We start from the raw sequence: 24840 nt of genomic DNA, 5'->3' as shown, positions 1-24840 counted from the left end.
AAAGGGAATTACTTTAGGTTATGAAGCACGCCTTTTAACGTCCATTTTAGCACAATGGGATAAACCAAAACAATTTCTTAAAGGCTGCATCACCCTGGTAAAACATACACTAAGGTCTCTTCACAGGGGAGAGAACTCTGCAGAATGCTGGTGTATTAAAATCAATTATACAGAAACAACACACAGCTCCTTATAGTGTTCGGTTATAAAAGGATTAGACTGCTTTTAAAATGACCTGTAAAAACTAGAAATGTGAAGAGAATCTCTCATTGACTTGAATCTGCAACATCTGAGGACAGAATACACTATCCCAAGGAGATTTCCGCATATTAAATTCTGTGGATCAAGGCTTAAAATGTAGTAAAACAAAACCAAAAAGCTTCCATTTTTAAGGGGCTCATCATGATGCATTCTTATTGCACTAAGGTAACACCACCACATGTGCAAACTCTCAGGAAGACAGTGGCAGCAAGCTTTCACTCTGCCTAGACAAAGAATAATAATAAAAAATCCTTAAAAATCATATTAGAGTACGTTAAGTGACTGGTACTGCTGACTGAGATACTGTTGGTATCATCCTGTTCTTGTTCTGCTCTCTTGGTACCTCACAGCAAGTGATTTGTTAAATATCAGACTAGCTTTTAATATGTTTTCAGTTTCCTACAAGAGACATCCACCTGAACCCCAGTGATGTGCGCAAGCTGTTGTTTATGAACGAAATACCACAAGTTTCATGGGAAAACGTGCACTTCCCATACAGAGCAGCCAACACTCCGGCTTCTAACAGCTCAGAGTTTGTAACTGCACCCTGCCAAAACCTTCACTCCCCTCTCTTACACCACAGGACCACGTCCAGCTCGTCTCACCCGGGGCAGGGCTGGCCGTAGTCTGTCAGCGGCTGCGGGTGCTCCTTCCTGTCCGCCCCCGCGGCGTCCACCACCGTCAGCGACTGGGACAGGCCCCTCTCGTCCTGCAGCGCTGCCGACATCGAGTCCACCGAGCAGTTGCTCACGATGCTGGAGCGGGACGAAATCTCGCTGTGACTGGAGTCCGAGAAGTTGTCGGATTTGGTGGAAGGTATGAGGGCGTAGCCTAGGGGAGAGGAGAAGAGCACGTCAAAGAGGTCACTGGGTATGTCAGTGGAGCATTAACACACGTATCATGGATATTTAAAGATAATACCAAATCCTACTTGCAATCAGTCCAGTGAAGTTGTTATAGTACTAAAGCTTTTAGCATCTGCCAGCATCTAGTACTGCAATTTATTAACGCAAGCCGAGTGCCCCCGGTAACCTAGCTGCAACTCCACAGCCATCCAGACCATATGGCTAAACCAACGTCAACAGGATCACGCACAGTGGGTGGATAGATCAGATCTCTCCAATCTTACAAGCGCTCAGTCCCCTACTATAAAAGCCGTGCATTCCCACAGCTTCCTCTGGCCTACAGTCATGAGAGACTCAAAAAAAGGTTTTGGCAGAGGCCGAGGAGATGCTGACTGAGGTAAAAGTGAGCTATTAGCACTCAGGGATAAGCCATATGGCCCATTTCAGTTTTATTATCCGTTCCAGAATTAACAGATCAGGAAGCAAAAGTGGGAAACACAACTTTGGCAGGAGCCGGACCAGACACCAGCACTCCTCACGCAGAAGGGAAACAGCTGAAGGCCTCACCAGTTTCAGAGCAAAACATACCACACTTTTTTTCTGCTTGGCTTTGCCCTCAAATAACTTGTTTCAAATACAAATGATGTGTACAGGCCCATATATGCAATACTTTCCACTAGTACCTGTAGTAGACCTAAAAAATGCTGCTATAGTGGGGTCTTTATGGGCTCTGGTTACAGGTATCCTGTGTACTCTTCTGCTGGCACAACTAAGGTGACTCAGATTGGGATACCTGTTCCTAGACCATATTAGAAAAAGCACTCAGTATGGACAACTTGATTCAATCTTGTGATGACCTCAGAGAATGAGGGATAGAATTGAAAAGACCTGAATTTGGCAAAATGCCTCCGTGCTGGTCTGAGGGCAACCATGCTCTGAGGGCCTTCAGGTTTAGGGACTGACCCTGCTGAAGCTCGTCCTGCTGTATCGTCAGGCAACAAATTCAGGTGTCTGGTAAAGCCATTTGCTTTGTTTTTTAAAAAAATATTTTGCCTCACATAACTGTCCCACAGCTGTGGGTTGTTCCCATTTGTTTGAGGGCAACAGGTCCTGCCTGGATTAATAACCGTTTTGTTGTTTTTTGTTATTTTGTTGTCTGTTGTTTTTTGTTTGCATTTAAATATTTTTTCCTTGAAGTTCCCACTGAGTTTCTCTATAGCAAATCTACTGCATGTCAAGTTATACAAACCTGCCTTATCCTGCCTTCACTGAGAAGCAGACCACGATATGCCTTACATTACGTGCATAAAATTACAAAGTTAGAACCTTTATTTGAAAATACTGCATCAACAACTGCTGCATGTATAGTTAAACGAGCGTATGTAAACTAATCAAAACATTGCCTGCCTTCTTTACAGGAGACCATATCAATACATAGTTGACATAGTCCTCAGATTAGGATTTTGTTTTACCCAGTTTCCTGCCAATTGCTCAATTTTTCACTTCATTTTTACCTACCTGTGCCTTTGAGCTGAACTGTCATATATTCACATCGATTAGGTGAAAATGTGAAGTGATCAGGCAATTAAAAACCATGACAGTGGTTCACACAACTTAATATAGAAGACTGATGCCATCAAATCCACAAAAAACAACCCAGATCGTGTAACACGGCATCTAGACCACTGGCATACATGCCACTGAGCATACAGCTCACAGTTTGGAAGATTTCACAGTTTAAGCTTGCTTATTGCTGTACAATTGTGAGCTATACGAGCATTAAATATCATCAATATTATCCAACTAGAGAACTGACAAATTTATGAATAACAACGAATTTAAGACTAATGTTTTTAATGTCAAATTTTAGTTTCCTTTCCTTTGGTAATAATACCTCATATTCTTTATTTTGCTCTCTAAAATTAACACCACTGTACTACAGTTAAGAAACGTTCTCACTGTGTCCCTTTTAAGACACTGTTCTTCAAGTACCTCAAAGATCTGTAGAACAAAAGGTCTCCTCCTTGTTAAACAGATGAGCACTATCTGAAAGCTGAGTCATTAAATAACGGCACACATACATAAACAGCCTCAATGCAAATCTTTGCCGGGCTGGAAAACTTAGCAGAATAAGATGTGGCCAATGCAAATATCCACAAACCCCACCAACGCTGGAAGTGATCATCTGTTTTACATAGCACAAAGGACTACTTCGAGTCAAATGTAAAGAACATTACAGAACTTTCTGTTTCACTGGCATTTGCAAAACACTAAACAACAGAACTCACTGTACCTGTTCCTTGATTTTCTGAACTTCACATTATTTCTTTTACTACACTGTAAGGGTGATTATTTATACTGACACAAATACCTTCTATTTTTGAAAAGGTGAACGGAAGTACATTAAAAAAATAAACATATTTTAATGAGTCTGTATGCAACTGCATAATGCTAACATAACTTGGGTTACATGAGCGTATCTGATATGAAATGGACATCATAGTCTTTCTTCTAAAAATACATCACAGAGTCTTCCTTCTCCTTCTAGGCCCCATCTGTAGACAGTCACATGTCAGTAGATTGCTGTTGCTATAGATACTTGCTGTGTTCACTGTCTCATCACTGTCTCTGTCCTTTTGTTTTTTGCTGCTTTCTGAGGCTTGAATGTGCTCTGTTTCGCTTTTTGCAGTAAAGGCTGTTCTTTCCCTGGAGCAGCTTCTTTCCCTAAGTCTTCCAAACAGCAGTCCCTTCTCTCTCCTGCGCTCATGCTCAGCTTCTGCCTTTTCACTCTCATCCTTTCTTTCTGCCTTTTCACTTACGTCAGAACTGCCTCTTGCTTTGACAATCATCTGAATTTTCTTTTGTAAGTAAGCCCCACCTATTCCGTAGCTGCGCTGTCCGCTGTTCTTGTTGCTGGTTTCACTGGCGAGGGATGAGGAAGACCCAGAGAGATTCATCTGACTGCAGTTATCCGACCTCTGGATGTTACCAACTACAATGAAGTGCACACAGACAGATCTCGGTAAGTAACAGCAAAAGCAATGCGTTGATTTAAAAAATAATTCTTCGGTCTTATTTGCACGTGACTTGGGTACAACTTAAAAGAAAATTAAATTGAAGATTTAGTGAACTGTGTTCATGCCTAAAATTATGTCTTCCAGCTGTCTGTGAAGCACCTAATTTTAGCTCAATAAGCCGTTAACAGTACGCACACAACAGGATACGGATTACCTTAATCAAATTAATTCAGTGCTAAAAATAGGCCAAAAGCAAGTTGAATTAATGAAATAATCCCCAAAGAAATAAAACATTATTTACAAAGAAAGTCAGCAAACATAACATGTTTATAAGAGAAATACAAGAGAAGTGGAATCTCAGTGGAACCAGGTTTGGCAATCCAAGGAGTTACGGCTCTTGTACATATGCTGTGTTTAAGTAAAACAAGTGACATTCTCCCAAGGGAAACAGATCTTGTGACAGCCAAAGTGGATGGGCCAGCACGATCTCACACTGCAACAGGTGAGAAGACGCAGCAAGTCACCATGCCATGCCATGCCAACCCAGCGGCTCTGGGCTGTCAGTGAGTCAAAAGCAGCGCAGCAGGGATGGAGAAATGCCTTACACTGTTCAACACTGACCACACTGGCTGACTAGAAAGTGGTGTTAAGAGATTTCAAATGAATTCCCATCCAAGCTTGACTAACGATGAAGTGATGCAGGTCTTTTAAGATGAAGATATCAGAAAAAGGGATTCTTGGGGCATCATGATAGACAGGGATATATACAAAGCCCTGTGCATAAGAACAAAAATATGAATAACAACTCTGGGATTTGGATGAATGCACTTCTTTCGTAGCTATCAAAACCATCTGTTGTGGAGAATTACAGCAGTATTTTATTGCCAGCTTCAGCTAATCACCCGATATTCCAGCTACCTTAGGCAAAAATGTAAGATGTCACAACAGCTGCAGTTTGTGTGCAACCCTGCTTTCTTCAGGAAATCCCCAAGTCTGCGAATCACGTTAACCTTAGTGGTCACCTAGATCCGGAATGATGCACTGGTGGTGTCAAAGCATCTAAGACCTATAGGGAATTCTGTCAGAAGCACTTAAGCTATTTTAATGAAATTAATTATTCCACTCCTTACACATTAGGTCACTTTCAAGGCTAAAACATAAACACATTGGAAAAGAGTGTCTATTATTAATTGACAGGAATGCATGGTTCTATTATTGATATGAAATAACTTAATTACCATCTCTCTTACATGTAATTACCAAGGAATGTTCCTCACACTGTTACCCTGTTTTTTGTAGAGCACTGGCACAAGCTGCTCACACAGACGTTGCACACTGTGAGCACTGATGAAGCACACGTACCTTTGCGTGGAGAGCCCTGAGGGGAAGCTGGTGGGCTGGAGTGCAAAGAAGATGCCATGGACATAGTGTCTTCTGTCTGCTTCTTGGTACTTACTTCCTCAGACAAGCTTAATGACTTCTGTGGAGAGCCTGTACCTACAACAACAATGCAATCATTTACTACATATTATTCTTTTTTCAAGTTAGCAATATCTGTGGCCACAAAAACATCATATTGAACAATCACTGAAGAATTCAACAAATACGGGAGCAGATGCTTGGAAGAATTCTGCACGCCATGGTCACTGATGCTACTATTGCCAGCTGCTCAACTGAAATGCGCTGAAACATCCACAACTGGAACCAGCCCCACAGATACTCTGGTTGTAGGTTTGCCAAAGGACTAAGAACCGTATAAAGCACGACGCTTGGAGGTAAACCTTGCCCTTGACACTGTTGGGACAGTGCTAAAAACAATCTTCATCATAGCCAACAAATGCATTCAAGATCTGAATCAGGAGTTCTTAAATCAGTAATTGCAGGCACTATACAGAACACAGCACAATTAGCAAAATCAGTTTACCACAGTAATTAGGAAACTGGTAATTCAGTATCTTTTGCCATCTTGCACAGGACAGTGGTAAAGAGTTCATTAAATTTCTCAATTTGTTGTATTAACACTGAACATAAGGGAGTGACAAAATACCTCTCAAAAAAGCTTCTGGAATATATCAAAATGCACAGGCTTTCAAGAAGAGAATTGAGAATAAACAGGAACTACAACCACTGTTATAACACATATGCTGCAATAGACTTTTTTCTAAAACTATTTTAATGAACATTGATGCTCAGTGTATTGTAGAATCTTTTCCTATCGTTTATTAACTGCAACTAATTTTATTTAATAACCCATTTAAAATAACCTTACCTTTTAAATGACCCAACAGTTATGCAAATACACCAAAAGCATTTTAAGGCATAATACTGCTTTGCAACTGGTAAATGTAGAAACAAAAGAGATGTAATGCTCACTAGGAACAACTAGTAACAAGTGTTTCTCCTTTTGACAATAAGCTTGTTATAACTGTGTTCCAGAGCTTAAAATATTAAATGTGTTTGACTTGTTCCTATGATTTCATTGAGAAGTATCATACTTCATTTTGTCATGAAAATAAACAAACTATGCAATTCTACTCAGCTGCAGAAAGATCTCTTTAGAATCTGGGAATATAGAGCAACAGATTTAATCCTGTATATCTGGCCTGCTCACGAGACATAGTAAGATCACTTTAGTTAGAAGTCTAAGTCATTTTCTTGAATGACTAACTGAGATACATGCATAAAGAGGTCTCAGATAATCCACCCAGCTACAAACAGCTCCAGATAGCTGAAGATACTCACTGAATGTGACATGATCCTTTGTCAGTCCCTTCTTTCTACTGGGATATAAGTTCACAGTTGGAACCTGAAGAACTTGACTCATTCTGTTCTGCTGATGCTGATGTGCTTTAGTGGTCTGGCCGATTGATCTCATGGGTACTGGAGACATTTCGGAGGATTTCGCCCCTCTTCTCTCACTTAAATTCTTGGTCACTGTTATGGAAAAACTGGACATAAATATCTTGCACTTTGAACAGCAGGATTATTACAGTCATTCTAAGTACAAACAGTCAAAAGCAACCATGGTACGAAGCAGATTGAACATTCAAAATGTTTTTTATTCCAAACATTCCTAGTTTGTTGCACTGAAGAGCCAGGTGCGTGAAATGACATTAAAAAACTAAACTCTTTGAAGTGTCATACAAGTACTTCATCCAAAGACAAAAAAAAAAGTTATTTATTTCTTCTACAATTATATTCCATATTTTAAATGCTTGTACATAGGGCACAAAAACTTAACAGCAACATCTCCTTCAAAATTATGTTATGCCACAGAAGGGAGAAGGAGAGGTTGCTTTGCATCCGGCATCAAACCGTTCACTAGGTGGCACAATTGATTTGCAACGCAGGGAACTGATTCAGTTTCTACCTTAATTACACAACAATTAATAAACTCTGAAGTTAAGACCATCTGACTTCCCTTAAATTACCTTGGAAATGTGTGGATTGCAGATTAACCCCTGCTCATTGTCCCTGCTAGCAAAGGTAGGAGAATTTCACTTCTGAGATACGAGTGGGCAGCTGTACCTCCTACTTGTCTGAACATGAGCAGAAAAAGTTATCTGCACAAAAACCATCTGCAAAACTACGTACCAGGATCCCTGACTCAAATCTACCCCATTAAAATTTATAAACGTAACGTGGGCAAATGCACCATGTGCAGAGCACCTTCCCCTGGAACATTACATTGCTCCGGCTCCACTGGAACAAAAACCATAAGGAGATGCTCCCCTGTGCTCCGCATTCATTCCCCATTCTTTCTGCTAGCTCTGCAAATTACGACTATGATCTCAACCTTTTTTTTCCTTTATTTATGATATATTTTGATAATATGCCGTTCTGCTATATTTATTTGCAAGTCCATTTAGCCTTCATTTTCCTTTTTTGAAGCTTAAGAAAAAAAGGACTTGATTTGCTTAACTGCTGGGAGTAAAGCAGTCAATATATATTCCCAGATTTTAACTTCCAAATATCTATGGCTAGCACTGTTCAAACAATATTTATTTAAATCATATGTGCCTAATTTAAAAGAATTGAAAAATAACCTCATAACATTTATATTCGTCTCCTGGGCACAATACAACCACCTGTTATGTATTCACATATATCATCTATTAAGAATTCATCCTGGCATGCTTTGTTTTTTCTACAGGGGGAAAAAAAGAGTGCATAAAACCACCATTACATATCTTCCATTACCTACACAGCCGAACAGAGCACTGGAAGCATAGCTCTATCAGCATACAGATGCCTTGCATCTTCCTATTCAGAGCTACCTGTGATTTCCTGCGACCTCAGGCATAAAATCCGTGTGAAAACACGATTTAACATTTTCAAAAAGGGAACTAAGTATGTCCTTTTCCTATATCGCTGCTATTTAAGAAGAAATGCTTAGGAAGGCACTTTGGGAAATAACAGGGATTTGCACTCCTAATACTGAATAATGGAAAGGACCTAAAATCTTATCTTCAAGATGTCATCATCTATTCATGATCTTAACTTAACTCATCACAGATAAAATGGTATTTGAGGACAAAAATGACTTAAAATGCTGTGTTTGTACATCAGACAAGCATGAAACATTATTTTGATTAGCAAGGTTACTACTGTTCTATTTTGAGACAACTCCATGGTTGGGGCATTTGAAAATCTCTCAGAACCAAAATAAAATGAAATCACCTCTTCTCAATTTGAAATAAGAATTCACTGCACTGTATAAGAGAGCAGATAATAGTTTTAGTTGGACAGTTGCACAGGACTTCAAATTATGAAAACTGTCCTGCTGTAGTCCTCTATTTTTGACTGTCAAGCCATGTCAATCCCATCAGTCAATATTGACTTGACTTCTGCTTCTCAGCAATCTTTGTTTATTCTAAGCTGTAAGTCATTGCAGTTTATATTGATTTTGTCTCTTTTCATTTTCTTGCTGTTCATATGGTAAACGTTACTTTTATCCTTCCTAATTCTGTACAAGGACAGCAGGGCAAGAATATAGCTAATGTACTATTGAATTCCCTTCCAGACTGCTAAAAAGACACGGAGTTTAAGAACTAAAGGTCAAAATAAAAAAAATCATTGAAGTTTTCTGAACTCAACCAAGATCAGAATATAAATGCTGGCTTGCTGAAACCACATTAGTTAAGATATGAATTGACAAACAAGTTATTTCCTAGAGCAATTTTTCTTGAAGGGAGAAGAGAAAGATCTTAAATGGGTGTTTCTAGGGAAGGAACAACATTTTCACCAATTTGGTGGTAATCTACCCTTACATATCACTATACTTACGAGTGCTATATGCAGGCTCACACTGCAGTGACAGAATTTGGATCTTTTCTTCGTCTGTCTCCACGTTCAGGTTGGACAAGTACTGCTTCACCTTCCTCGCCATCTGGGCGTCCTCGTACAGCTTCTTGGCGTTGAGCAGTGAGCTGCGCCGGGCCCGCTTCTTGTGAGCACCTCCCTGCACATCCAGCATGTTCGAGTTCGTGCTGCCCTGGCTCAGAGACCTAGGAAAGAAAAGAGCAAAGCGGTCAATTTTTGGCTCTCGACAGCAACGAGGAGCTTAAGTAGCACACCCCAAAGCAGATTAATAATCTTCAGTTAGGGCTAGTGCATGCTGATGCAAATGAGTTAAAAAGATGAACAGCATTAAAACAACAGTTGTCTTAAAATGTTCTGGTAAAACTGATAGCAGCAACTGGAGCCTAGGAAAGGACTGCACATGAAAGTGTGGAACTAGCAAGAACGAGGCGCGACTCTGTGTAAAGTACCCATTTTGCTCAGCTAATGAATCAGGGCTTGTTCTGCAAACCCCACGCTATTTCTGCGGACAGTATTAATGGATAAATTTGATAACTTTGTTGGTTTAAGGAAGCTGGTACCCACTGTATGCTTCAGGCTTATGCCAGAAACTTCTTACAATCCAGCTGACTACACAAATGAGTGACTATTGTAATCCTCTTAAAAAAACTGAGCTTCGGACTATGCTTAAATAAGGGAAAAACTGTGTTAAATATGCAAAGTACATTTTGTTGTGCGCTTAATTTATTTCTCCAATTAAGTAAAAACCCCACAGAAGAGCAGCTCATTAAAAATCGGATCCCAACAGAGGTCAGGAAGGCAGCGATGACATACATATACTCAGACATGTATAGACTCACATTTATGAAAGACAAAGCTCCTGAATACGCCTAATTCTGAGCTGCCAATTCTATTAGCAACTGAAGCAAAAATAAATCAGTTAACTAAATCATTAATGAACATCAATTACTATTCATGGCTGTCACTCCTGTTCACACTGAATCAGTGACCAAACAATTGACCTTGATATAGTTAAATATACACATCAACTCTACTTCAACTTGAGAAGTCATACAGCCACCTCTGTCCTAATCAATTTTATTTTTATTTTTTAATAAATGGAGGTAACAGAATTAACTTTATTTTCAAGGGCTAAATTCTTCGTGAGGTTACTTATCAAAACCTTGGGTGCATTTACAGACCCATAAGTGGCAGACTAAACAAACTCCAGCACAGAAGAGCTGTAATAGCTAAGAGTCAGACTTAAACATATTATTTGAGGAAGCCTGAAGAATCAAATGCACCAAGTTTAAAAACAAAGAAATGGTGGAAGACACCTGCCTGCAATATTTTCTAAGACGTTTAATAACTTAAACTAAGAGAAAATATAAGCTTAAAAACCAGAGTGGAAATGTATAGTTTAATTAAATAAAAAGCTACGACTATTACAGGTGAAGAGCAACAGATGGCACGATGGACTGTTAACACTCATTTGAAGCAAGGAGTCACTGATCTCCACTACAGGTAAAACCAAAACTATCACCTGTTCTATAGGAATATAAGTTATCTTTCTTTAATGATGTATGTAATCTTTTATTTCATATGTACAGTTTCTTTTAAGTCTAGACTTGACTTTTTGAGTCAATATAATTTCATTTTCCTTAAAAATCATTTCTTGTTACTGATTTGTGTTCAAAGGCTACAGATCACCAACCACACTGCTGGGAGGAAAGGCAGTGACAGCAGGACGGGGTGCTTAGGGGGTCCAGGCACTCTCATTTAGAGCTGCACTGGGTGCAGGTGATCACTGACCACTGACTGCTGCTAGCCCAGCTCCCCCTCGGGGGCATCTACAGGATGCTGAGCTCGCTTCAGGGACTGGCAAATCTGAACCTGGACGCTTGCTGCTGCTGATGGCTCTGCCACGCTAAGCTTCCTCTGCAGCTTGCAAGGCACTTGTAGCAAGAGCAAACGACCGGGAGCATTCCTGCATCCGTCCTCCCTGCAAAATGCTGGCAGACTAAAGCAGAGCTGGCTTTAAACCAGATGCCCATAATAAGTCAAGTAGCAGAGTGTTCAAAGGCACATAGGCTGAGGAACACAGATAATAAGTCATGTGCAAAAACACACATAAGAACACACAAAATATTGCTACCATGTCATCTTAAAATGCCTGGTTATGTGGAAGAGTCAGCTACTTCACCAGCCAACCTCGTTAATCTCATTTGTAGTCATTTCGACAGTCAGTCCTCGCACAAGTAAAACTTCAGTGAGGATTCTGGTGTATGAAATGTGAAATACATTGTATAAAAAACAAATAACTTGGAGCTTAGACTCAAACCTCAGAAGGGGAATTTATATATTATCACAATTCAATGCATCTTTACAGTTTATAGTGCGTAATGGCTTAAAACTTTTTTACATGTAAAGACCACGTTGTTTATTTCCAAAAATAGTTCGCCTTCCAGTATAACTGCACAGCAGCTTTTTTTCTTTATGCAGTAAGCCAAAACGCAAAGGACTTATCCAGCACACAGAAGCAACTCAGAATCTTTATAGCTGCAGTATAAAATTGACTGTAACTCCCTTATTCCTGTTTTCCAAAATATATGTATTGCAGGGTTAATAAAATGCATGCTGTATTTCAGGTGCATGCACTAACGAGGAGGATGCAGTATGTTAAGAGTTGCATAATCTTTATTTATCTTAGTTGCATTCATCTCTACACTTACCCCAAACTTCTCCACCTCTTCTTCCTGTAAGCAAGAGCCATATACATTGAAGCATGTATTTGAACAGAAAAGCACAGGAAAAAAATAAAACAGTTGAGAGTCAGGAAGAAAGATGTAGACAGGAAAGAACAGAAAAGAAAAGATCTCTATACAGCAAATTCTTCTCACACAACAACACAATGTTTTTATGGAATGCAAGGACAGGACTCGTTCAAACACTTCAACATGGAAGAACATCTATCAGTTTTTTGTTTATTTTTAAATTTAAGCTCTGAATTTAAAAACCAAACTCACGTTAAATATTCTTGTTAAGTATGTCCCGTAAGACAAACTCAATTTTGATGGAGCAAGCAAAGGCTTTTTAACTTATTCATATTGTAGAAAATGCAATTGCATTAACTTATTATATGCATTAGGACCACAGTAAATGTATGAGAAATCATCAGCATTCGAGTTTATGATGTTATTTTCTCTTGATTGCTTGCTGGAAAAAAAGCTGTTTGCCAAATACCCGCTGAAAAACTAGATGCTCTATATTAATTGGTAATGAACTTGTTAGCAAGTCTCATGTTACCACTAACAAACATCTTTTCTTGTTCATTTTTCATCTTCTTCAAAAACATTTGTTGGTGCTTCATAACACAAACTGATAGATCAAACACCAGAGGCAATGAAAATGAATATAAATGATGAAAACATGGAATTATTTTCTTTTAATCTTTGGCACTATCGCTAATATTAGATGCGTATGCATTTTATGTTAGTGTGTACATTTTAAATTATGGTCATTAAAATGTCTACTGTAATTCTGAAAAAAGACACTAAAGGGTAACTATTTATTTACTAGTAAATTCAGCTAATGATTAGGTTTCATTAGGCCTCAGAAGATGGAAAGAACATCGGGGAAGTCTATTTATAGATAAATTTCACTTGTGAACATCAAGTTTTCTAAAAAGCAACGGTAATTTACTGATAAGGAACTTTATAATTTTATGTTAACAGGGAAGTTTGGGTAGTTCAAGTACAAGAGCATGAAGGTGACCCCCTGCTTTGAAGGGAATCCATCCTTAAAAATGTTAACAAGGGATTTGTTATTTTTGTCTCATACTTCCATCTGACCAATTTTAATCAAAATTCTTATGTCTGCCTATAGCCAGCCCTGAAAACAAAAACCAAGCGGGATTCATTATCATCTGGGAATCCTGACCATTAGAAGACCGCAGAGAAACTGCCTCTGTCTCCAGTGCAGACATGCTAAGAGGCTAACAGGCAACTTGAAAGGTTATCCTGACATTTTTCCAAGCAGAAACTGCAGCGATTCACTGTCCCCTGCTCCCTATTTGGGCTGCACACTGAGGCCACAGAGGTGGCATCAGGATCCTACACAGACACCATGGGGCCGCTGGTGCTTTTACTTCAGGCAGGAGGAAGCAAAACAGATCCAGGAAATTACTTAGTTCCACTAAATATAATCTAGAGCTAATCAACATCAGATTAGAAGTCGTGGTGCTTTTACTCTGCAGTTTGTTAACACAGAGGCTGATGATATCACAAATCAGGAAAAAAAGGAAAAATTAAGAAAACACTCTCCACCTGCTTCCAGCCTGAAGATACAAAGCATTATGTAGGTGGAGCAAGCTGTGCTTAGAATAAATAAGTTACTTTTTTTTTAAATTATTTTTTTTTAACAGTGAAGTTTCTCTTGTTTTTTAAAAAAGCAACACTCAGATTTATATATGGGTGATTTATGTGTTTTGTTTATATATTATTTTCATCTGATACTACACCTCTCCCTAAATTCTACTGATTAATATTTTAGTGAGCCTTTTCTCCTTTGCTTTATGAAGGCAAATTGTTTTAGTAGTCATTAAAAGTAACTCCTCAGAGCATCTATCAGCTGTAATTTGATAGATTTTGGTCTGATGGTCAATGTCAATGGTATGTTACACAATGAAATACTAACAGAGCGATGCACACACAAACCCAGATCCCTACCCACTCTGAGACACCTTCAGTCCTACTAGCTTTCTAAATTGCACACCTTTGTCTGAACATTACGGCCGGATCCATGTTTGCTGAGGTCATTCTGACAACTTGGCGGATTTCTTTGGCAATCATCCTGAGTTTCTCGAAATTTACCAGGCCGTCCACTTTAGAATCATTTCCTGCGTAATTGAAACACACACATACAAAGAGTAAGAACACTTTTCTTTTCTTTTTTTTTTATGGGCAATGTGTCTCTAGTCCCCCACATTAGCCTTCCTTCCACCCTGCCAACGAGACTGCTTTAGTCAAGAGAGCAGGAAAACAAGGAACTTTGGCAAAACACAAATGACAGTCAGGCCCACTCACACTATCCAGCATTGCTTTTGCTAATCTATTTCTAATTAACATGTATTAGTGGGTGGAAAGAGGACTACATGAAGTATGCCCAAATTCATTGACTTAGATTTTAATATCATATAAATAAAACTGACATCAACAGCATTCACTTTATGCAAGTGAATCTGAAAGATCCCAACGAAGAATATGGTATAGCTGGGAATGCTTCACCTTAACCAGTTGTGAACAGAACTCAGTGTAAGGAGCAAAAAATGAAATGTTTAAACAAAACCCCTTGAAAATGCTGAAAGCAAGAGTAGGAGGTGTTATATCATTGTAGCTGTCTGAAAGCCACAACATAGAATTAAAACCTAGAAACACTGCAGCAACAAGTTTTTGTAAGAGAAATACATTTCTTTGGTAGGGTAATTACTAGTCAGCATACTCACCAACTCCTTCATCCTAAATTTTATGATAGCAATTTAGCATTGCTTTCCAAATTTTAAAAACACACAATTTTAATTTTTTATCTGGGATCAGTCACTTCTATTATGCATTCAGAATTATATTGCATTTTAATCCTTAAAGGGATGCATCAAAAGCACCTCACCAACGGTGTCTTTCTTTTAGGCATCTGTTAAATAAGGGAGCACTGAAGAAAGGGCTAAAATGCATTCAATGCCTGGTTTATTATTTCTCCATGTTTGACATTACCTTCATGTAGAAATGTGATATCCTTCTTGACAACAGGGAAGAGTGGAATAATTGGAGGCTGCATGCTCTGACTGCTAAGGATGTTGCGGTATTTTGCCATGTTTCGAGATGGATCAAAAAGATCTTGAAGGTCTCTGAGGTGCTTTTCGTACTTGCTCGGTAACTTTTCCCAAGTACCTCTGAGACGAGCTACTGGAGCTAGATTTAACCCGCTGCAAGGCAGACACATTTCGTTATTAGCTGGCAGTGGAATCATTCATTCCCTTTGGTAAGGAAGCAAAGGGTTTGGGGGGGCTTTTTTAGAGATTAAAAACAGTTTTCACAAGGTTAACTGAAAGCTGGGTGGATGCCAGGTTGCAAGTTCATCACAAAAACACTGCTGCTCACTCTTGTGAGCAAGCAAAAAAGAGAACTGTAAAAAGTGTGACTGTTCCTTATTCACAAAGTACGACTTTCAAGTCAGCCTGCCAAAACAAGCCCTCTACAACACAGCACCAATGCCCAGTTAATTTAAGAACCACTTCTCTCCTGTAAACCTATACTTCAATAAGGACAAAAAGGGTGAAAAATTAATGAGGTGAATACACGGCTGCTGTAGCAAGTGGAAACAGCGCACGGCTTATCCCAAGCAGAAGTGGAAAGATTTAAGAGGAGAATGTTTGGAGCATTTATAAATAAGCACCGACTGAGGGCATGGTAACAAAGTGTAGCTCATCTGCTGCTTTTAATTCTGATTAAGTAATAACATCCACAGTTCGCTTGATGCAATAAAAACCACTATATCCACCCCAGCATAATTTGTTACAAACTATGCCCAAGAAATTTGGTAATGATTGCAAAGTCCCTGTGGCTGCAGCATTGGAAAGTGATAGTTCCCAGCATTCATTATCAAACCTAGAATCATACAAATATTGAATTTACTGTTTTGAGATTATTTTTTTCTCATTTTGAAGGCTTCAAAAACTTATTTTGTGATTTTTTTTTCATAGAGTTCTCCCCGTGCTACTGTAAAGTCACAAAGCCTTCTCTCACATGAAAAATCTACCACGTGCCCCCCACAGCTCCTCTTACTTACTAAGACGGTATCATCCCATTTCACAAAACACGTGGCATTGCATTAACATGAAATGCAAAGCAGGAAAGAGAATCTCTATGGCAAATGCTAACAGAAACATATTCCTCTGGAAACATGGGCAAAACAAAAAGCTAATCCATTTGCTGTTTCTTGACCAAAGACCACTTCAGTCACGGCATCGTGAGGCTGAACTCAGGAGTAAGAGCAGCCATTTCTCCATGCACAATAAACCACGAGGGCTTAGGAAGTAGGGAACAGAAATTGCACTCAGTATCCACATTTGCATTCACCATGTAATGAGTAGCCACAGCCCTCCTGGTTGCTTGTACAGTACCTTTTAAGGGAATTTATTAATTCCTTACTGTATAACTAAACTAGTATCATTCATTACACTGGCTAGACATGGAAGAAGATATTATAAAATGGTATTTGCAAAGATAGTACTGGTGCTGGGATACAGCATGAATCCAGATCTCTGTCTGATGAATCACAGTGCTTTTCTTTTCTTTTTTTTTAAATACAATCTGGCTGTCACATAATTGCAAATAAAGGAAATGCTGGACTCATGCTGTTAAAGTCAAAGCAGCAGCAGCTAGCATAAATCAGAAGAGAAAGTCTAAGCGTGCAAATGAAGAGAAAAAATAGAGAAGCAAGCAGATGACTGGAAAGAATGAGAAAGAAAATTAAACTAAAACAAGACTGATTTGAGGAAGTCCTTACAATGAAAGGAAGAAATAAAATAAATCTCATCATTGCAGATATGACTCAGTGCACACTGAAAAGTAACAATGAGAGAAAAAAGGGAAATTGAGTGCCAGAATCATAGAAAATGGCAGCAACTTTCAAGCAGGTTCCTGAAGTTCCTCCAACAGCATTTTTGTCCAAATCTTCTCTTTCCCTGCTATGTGATAGTTATAGAAGAGACAGTCATGTGAGCCACCGCAGTGAGCCTGACCTTCGGAGGTTGAGGAAGGAGAACACAGTGACAATACATCTTTTTGTTCGAGCATTTTGAAAAGCTTGGCAGTTCTTTCAAAAAATACCCAGCACCATCAGTAATATGGTCAAGATACACTTTTCTTTTTTTTTTCAATTTAGATCAACAAAATTGCTTTTGACACCAGAAATCAGATCTGACAAATGGGAAGTACTTTACCTTATAACTGCAAACATGGAATTGAAGTTCTTGCATTCTCGACAGTGGAGGGCGATTTTAATGAAATGCTTAATAATCTTCATTCGTTTGAGTTGGTTGGGCTCTGCTAAAATTTCCATGGCAACCCAGAATGTCTCTTGATTTATGACATCCTCAAACTGCTTCAGGTGAGCATTCCCTGTTTTGGAGTCCAGCTTATAGAGGTCATCGATGTATTCCGTAGGCTCGATGTTACGAAATAATTCAAAGTCTCTCATGGAGAGCTGAGTGGCGACCTCGATGGTGCTGAGCTGGAGCAGGGAGATTTGACTCTCTCTCAATAGCTCTTGAGCATCCTCATCTGAGCATAAAGTCTCGGTCTCCATATTGTTTTTTAGGTAATAGCTATGAACAAATGAATTGCAACAAAATGTTAGAGAGACTCTTCAGAGGGTTTGTGAGCACAAAGACATTGAAGCATAGCAATCAGCCTGGGTATTACTGACAGAGGTGTTCACGTCAGAGCATTTCCACCTCGCTGACATTTGAGAATAAGAGGCAAAGACAAAGGCAGAAAGGGGCAGCACAACCTTTATACTTTAGCTTTTATAAACCACCACCATTTCTGAGGTAAAAACCTCATTCTCCAGTACTTCGAAAGCTGTTTTAGCCTACTTCCTTGCTAATGTTTTCTATACCGTACTCAGTAACACGCTGCAGTTTTCACCTTCAGAAAAAGGTCAGTTACTTTTCCATTTGTAAATTTAGCAGTAAAATAACATTTTAAATGCATGTTAGTCTTGAGAAATCTCTCATTAATGTATTTCTCCATTTCTTACACAAATTCAGTGTGGTTTCTCACATAAATTTGTGTGACATATTAATATTTACATGAAGCTCACGGTATTCAGGAAATGAAAATGTAGCTGGAAAATTCATTTGCATGGTCCAAAGCAGTTCACTTTCAGACGCACAGAAGTTTATTCCTCATAAATCTCTCTGTTGCCTAGCAAAGACAACTAAAGATTTTTTTTTACTGTAGTAAACCTTTTTCTGGTATGGATCAGGACATCAGATAAAGCTGGAGCACTTTACATTTCTGAAAACTTTCATAACAGTTTACACAAAAATGGAAGAATTTATCTCAGGTTAGTATCAGTTCATTGCAACATGACATCATCGAGAAATTAATTGTATGCTTTAATCCTGAAGTACACATGGGAAGAGTCAGAAGAAATACAAGTTTTTTCTTTTTAATCGTAAGCCACTAAATATGTTTTCCTAACCTGCTGACCTTACTTGTCATCAAGAGAGCTTGCTGTAAAGTCAGGGAGGGGTTTTTGCATAAGAAGGAAGGTGAAACAGGAATGAAAGAGATGAAGGGAGAATAAGTTACTGACATTTACTTGTCTGTTCTTAATAGATACCTGCCTATTTTCATTAAAACACTGTTCATTAAAACATCCTTCCCCGATGTTTCTTTTGGATGTTTAAATTTTAAAAGGCAAAGTCAAATAAATCCAAACTGAAATCAAAACAAGGGTGCCTTTACCGTCCATTGAGTTGAATCCTGTCGGCTAATTTTGAGAATTGATCTGGAAGTCTCCGCTGTTTGATGACTCCCTCAGGGCTGACGGACACTTCGCAGAGGGAATAAGTCTCCGGGGCTCCCGTCAAGTTGAATTCGTGCACGGCATGACTCACAACCTCCTTCGCTGTAGTGTCTTTGCTGATGATAATGTAACAGCTCTGCTGATCTGCCTTGAAAACTCTTATTACTTGGTCTGGAATATCTAAAATAACAGAAAAGCGCGTTTAACATATGAACCACTGTTCCTGTGAAAAGACAAAAGGTCATTTTCTCTATTGCTTGATAAATATTCATTTAAATAAACACTCTGTTCAACAAAATTTGAATGGAAAAAGAGGACTTCTCCTCTCTGCAATTCCACAAGTCAACTTACATATTAGCTTATTACCACAAAGCACAAAACCTCTACATAGCGTATTACTGCCCTGTACACTGTGATTCCCAGCATGTCAAAAAATTTGGAAGCCTTGTTCCTTTCTGGCTCTTTTGTCTTTGTGTGATCCAGGACTGACATGAGTGCCCCAAATGTTCCTCCCGTGACTGGGAAGCCATCGAGCACACCCGTGTGAGCTGTGGGCAAGGGAACATGGAGAAGGGAGATTTGGTTGCTTCTGCATCCAGCTGCAAACTTGCTCTCTCAACCTGAAGAAACTAAACTAAGCTGCTGCCAGCAGTTAATTCTTTTGCTAGCGTGCTTATTTATAACACATTTTATGAATTATAAATGCATCAGAGAACAGCTTTATCTGGGGCATCCTACGTCAGGAAACAAATATCTGAAGAAACACACATTTAGTATACAACTTGGTGCTTGGAGATAGTTATCTCCATTAGAGTTATTACAGAAGACTTGATTCTCAAAGTCCAGCTGATGGGGGGAGAACAAGTTGTCAAAAGTCAGGGTGCACGGTAAGTAAAAGCTCATGGGAACGCATTTTTTCCCTCCGTAAAATCCGACAACCAGACATTCATGGGTTTTCTGCAGAACTGAAAAGGAGGAAGGCGCTCACCAAGCCCTCAGCCACATCCTCCAAGCTTGCAGCTATTCGAAGAATCTATGTCTGAGGTGAACGTGTCATTAAGTCCCGTATCAGAGATGCCCAGGGCTATTGTAGAGGTCTTTGCTGTAATAACAGCCCTTCCTTCTCTCCCTGTTATTTGACCAGCCTTTAATAACCTCAGTGTAAGTGCCATACCCACAGACCATGGCTAGCCAGGCAGGGTACCAGATGCCTTGGGGAAGGCGATGGGAAGGCAGCCCCTGCTCGAGGGAACCAGCACCCCGGGGCACACTGTCCTGCACTGGTGTCAAGCTTTACACTGAAAAAAAACGTGACTGAAAACTAATTCTACTGATTCATTATTGAGACTACCACATACGGTCATACCAGAATGGTCACATCAATGGTTTGGGGCTAGCTGATGTGAATGGGGACAATAAAAGGGGAAAATAAGTGTTACGCGCTCATTTCAGAGTGAAAGTGGTGAGTGATACACTGAATAATTTGGGAAATGCCTGCACTCGTAAAAACCATCACAAATTAACAGAAGAGCTAAAGCATGTATACCATGGTATTAACATACCTAAAAATCAGAACACGCTCAAGTTTAAAGCCAAAACTGAAACACAATACATAATTGGGAAAAAGAAACAAACAAACAAAAAAAAAGAAATTGCCATGCAACCAAAACACAGAGTAACTTTTAAGTACCAGGTCATAGAAACTCATATGACAATCACATGTCCATCTTCAGGGTCTTTTCTTTTAAGCAAGTAAATATTAGTAAAACTTACTTTTCTACACGTGATTCAAGTCATGGCTACAATACAAAACACATTTCCAGTTTGCATGCAAAAAGTTTTAGCTATACGGAGTCCAACAAAACAACAAACTAAACCTCAAGCTACATTATCATCCAAAACTTCAATTTCTATAAAAGGGATGTAAGCAATTTCATTCTTGTAAAGCGAGGTCCCAGCGAGGTATTCTGCCAAAGGTCATTCAGTGGGTCAGTGGCAGAAATGGGAATAAAATGCAGCCTCAGTCCAGCAGCCTGACACGAGATTACAGTGCCCAAAAGGTGAGCCTATTGCCTCCTTTTATTAAAGGGAAGGCTACAGGGCACATGATTACCTAATGTCCTGGCAGTGTAACTACATCAATGCAACATGTTAGGTCTAATAGGCAAGCCATGCAATATTAAGGTCTTTAGGATGCCATACATCAGGATACTTACAGTAAAACCCAACAGCTGCAGGCAGAAAAAAAGAAAAAAAGTGTGTCAACACCAAATCAAAACTGAAATGTTTACAAAACTTATCAAGTATGCATTACATGGTCAGAAATAATTTGGTTTTCTCTGCCGTTCAAAAATGACTGTATACTTGTTATAGGAAACTTGAAATAAAGGTAAGGACCAGTTATCCATAGCTCGTATTATGCAGTAACTTGTATAGCATTAAAAGAAGATTCTTAGAGAACAAATGAGTAGCTCACTCATACAGACAGCAAGAAACTGGATTTGCAGGAAGAAAAGGAACTTATTTGCTATGGATATTTATGCATTTGATAGGACATATTTGTCCCTTTTAAAGGGGAAATCTGCAAGTTTACATAAACATAAGTCGTAGCCAGAAGGCACTTTACAAAATATATAATTATGCACAGAACTTACATCTGAAATAGGGAAACATGATTCTGACTTTACATGTTTACAGGCAGCTGCATATAACAAATACCTCCTGCAGCCACCCCATAAACTGTGTTCCTACAAGTACCAGCAATGGAAGCCCACACTAAAACCTCAAAACACTTGTCAGTTTTTCAGACAGACAACTGAGTGAACTTAATGTCTGTAAAATATGGAAAATAACTAATGCTGTTTTAGCACCACAGTTCTATTCTAACTGCCATGCTGCTTGAAATAAATATTCAAAGAAGATGGATGGAGAAGTCAAGTCACCAGACCTACTGACACTGGGCAAAGATAAAACAAGATAGGTGCAGAGGAAGACAACCTACTTCCACCAGAGCTCTGGTAAACCAAAGATACTTAGAGGTGGCAAAATGCACTTCTTTGTAAAAAGAACCTAGGCTTCACATTACAAAAAAGCAGGCAAGAGGGCTTCGGGCAGTTTGCATGTTCAGTGAATCACCAGTTTGGACCTGTTAGGGTCACAAGATAAAGAGGTAACTGCACTAAGCATGTTTGAAGCTGGTAAAAAGATGCAACTCCACCCCCAAACCAGCTGCCTTGTAATTATCCTATAAATCAAGCTAACACTGCTGTTTTACCTGAAGGATTAGAGAAATCCAGGATGCTAGTTGTAGGCTGCAACAGGTCGGGGCTACTGGATGAGAGCGTGCCTGGAATAGGCATGATGGCCAGGCTGTGCCGGCACTGCCGAGTCCCAACAATGCTGTCATCCTGCGACTGGCTCACGCTACCGTCACTGCAAAACAGGTTTGTGTCGATTAGGTGTGTGGAGATCCTTATATTCATCTTGGGATGAATGAGTCTTGGAAAAAATAACGGCTGTCATGTTTTAATTACACATCGTAGATGGGCTTTTGAACCATAGAGAGAGAAAAGCAGATCTGAAAGTGTTCACTGGGTTCACTGGGACAGAAGATATATTGGCCTTGTTCTGCAGCTATAGGTTAGATTTGCTGCATTTAAAATATAAGAAAAGCAGCATGGACATGACTGAAGATAGTACACAGCTTCATTAAGGAAAAATTACCATTTGACCAGAAGAGTTTGACACACCTGAACAGTTTTGGAGGCAAGATGCTGAATCGAGTCTTGTCTAAAATTTTCCTGATTCTGTTTCTCCCACCAGATACGGTGTTTGCTTTCATTTTTTTGTTTCCTTTTTCGCGGGGAAACATCTGTTCCACATCTCCAGGCATATCTGGGATGGAATAACGGTTGTTTTTCTTTTCTGCAATTTTTGGAATATGTGGAATTCCATTCTTCTCTTGCCCTATCCTGCAGAGCAGCTCTTTAAACACTGTAAGAAGAGATACAAACATTGTGATTTACCTTTGCACACTTAAACTTTCACATTACATGCTTCTTTCCCCTCAAACCACATACCCACAGAAAAAGTGAACCAAAGAGTCCAAAACCAAAAACGTAATGTATTGCCAAGCCAGGCTCTGTATTACATTTAGTTTTGACTCTAAGGGTGTGGCTTTCTTCCCATTTAAGTTTTGCTCTGGAGTTCCTTGGCAGACAGCGTAACCCTAACTGTTTAATCAAAATCATGAACCACTCTGCATAGCAGGATTCTCCCAGCTACTTTTGAAATTAGCACATACCACGGCAAATTTAAGAGCTATTCTACCCTTCAGTAAGGCAATTAGATCAATAACAAGGAACCACTCCGTTCACATCAATCACCTCTATCCATTTATTGATTTTTTTGTCTGCATCTTTAGGTAACGGAATGCAGATGCTTCCTCAAGAACAACTTCAAGATGGACTGATGTTTTCCCCACACGCACACCTTTTTGTTTTAAGTAATACATAAGGCGCATCGAATTTCCTATTGCATTTATCAAGCTGAGCCAGTCTATTACTGACATTCCTAGAGGATAGAGTTCTGTGGAAAAAAACAGTCTTTGTGATTTGTGTTTCTTCCCATAAATAAACAGTAAAAACAAACTGTTCAAATTGGTTTACTAATGCATGATGTTTTGTTTGTTTTAAAGTCTTTGTCAGAAACTTGTTATTTTCTGTTGAAATCATGGTACTGGGAAAATGCAGGGCTGTACAGAGCTGATTTCCAAGATGGTCCCTAGGAACAAGGCAAAAAACGGGCCTTTATCTATACTCGTAGGCAAATCACATGTTTCTATTACATAACTCAATTTATGGCTACAAGTCTTCACTATATAAATTCACATATAAGAATGGTGATTGCTCATTGTTAGCACCAAAAGGACAGAATAATAAGTATTGCAGTTGAAAAAAGAGCTTCGAGGAGTGAATTCATTAAAACATATCAGAGAAATCATCTCGAAGTTTAATCAGCTAGCAGGAGAAGAAGTTAAAATCCACTTTCACCTAACTATCACTGCCTTGGTTGCAGTAATGCTTTATTTTATGTTGTTTGATATTAGACTAGACCACTAATTACAGTAGTTTTATGCTTTTTTAGAATTATGATAATAAGCAACTGCTAAGATCTTAAAACTTTTTACCTGCACAGAGATAAACAGAAAATCATAAAAGGAAAAAAATCCATATGGAATAAGGGCAGGTGACCACAGGAAGAAAATATGAGAAGGAAATAAGAGAAGGAAACCACCATTAGCTCTCAGATACAACAACTACAGAGGAAGAATCTGTCTTGTACATACAGTCTCGTTCTTTCTGTAGCTATGGTTATTCTGTTTCCTGAACAGGATTATGGAAAAAGAACACATGGTTTGACTGAGATTTTAAAAGAGGTTTAATATGTTTATACTCACACTGACAATTAAAAGCTAACATTTATATACCATACCACTTTTTATATTCCCTTATCGATTTTAGATATCAAGGCAATTTGTCCTACCGTTCTTACAACCATAATAAAAAGTTTTATGAAAATCCAGTTTTACATTTTTGCTGTTTCTTGGCAAAATATTTTGGCCCAGATCCCTTGGCTCTGCGTCAGCCATATCACATGAAGGGACACTAAAGCCGCTTAAGCAGTCATTTGAGGATTTCTCAGGGCGCGGAGAGCTGGCTATGCTGGCCTTGCGCCACCCAATGTGCAAGTCCTTGGCACACAAAAATGTATCAGAGCAAACGGAGGCACAATGAGGGGACTCCTGCACACTCTTTCACTTCTAG

General features: G+C 39.1%; 1 protein-coding gene across 7 annotated transcripts in view; it reads right to left on the bottom strand.

Moving 5' to 3' along the window:
* The window catches only part of RAPGEF6 (Rap guanine nucleotide exchange factor 6), a 123453-nt gene that overhangs the window by 11424 nt on the left and 87189 nt on the right, over positions 1-24840 (bottom strand). For 3 of the 7 annotated variants that reach the window (XM_068697919.1, XM_068697918.1, XM_068697920.1), the window contains 13 exons: positions 22765-23008; positions 22290-22447; positions 21232-21246; positions 18955-19195; positions 17424-17807; positions 15193-15404; positions 14198-14321; positions 12157-12180; positions 9410-9630; positions 6866-7057; positions 5486-5620; positions 3985-4098; positions 867-1092 (listed from right to left, as the gene is read on the bottom strand). In XM_068697919.1, coding sequence (XP_068554020.1) covers positions 867-1092; positions 3985-4098; positions 5486-5620; positions 6866-7057; positions 9410-9630; positions 12157-12180; positions 14198-14321; positions 15193-15404; positions 17424-17807; positions 18955-19195; positions 21232-21246; positions 22290-22447; positions 22765-23008 — 2290 coding nt within the window. The remainder of the gene's footprint in view (positions 1-866; positions 1093-3984; positions 4099-5485; positions 5621-6865; positions 7058-9409; positions 9631-12156; positions 12181-14197; positions 14322-15192; positions 15405-17423; positions 17808-18954; positions 19196-21231; positions 21247-22289; positions 22448-22764; positions 23009-24840) is intronic. The other 4 variants (XM_068697922.1, XM_068697915.1, XM_068697916.1 and 1 more) reach the window with 3 other exon arrangements.

The sequence above is a fragment of the Anas acuta genome, chromosome 14, assembly GCF_963932015.1.
Source record: "Anas acuta chromosome 14, bAnaAcu1.1, whole genome shotgun sequence".
NCBI classification, from domain to species: Eukaryota; Metazoa; Chordata; class Aves; order Anseriformes; family Anatidae; genus Anas; species Anas acuta.
The sequence above is the reverse complement of the archived record's forward strand: the minus strand, read 5'-3'. Positions and strand labels throughout refer to the sequence as shown.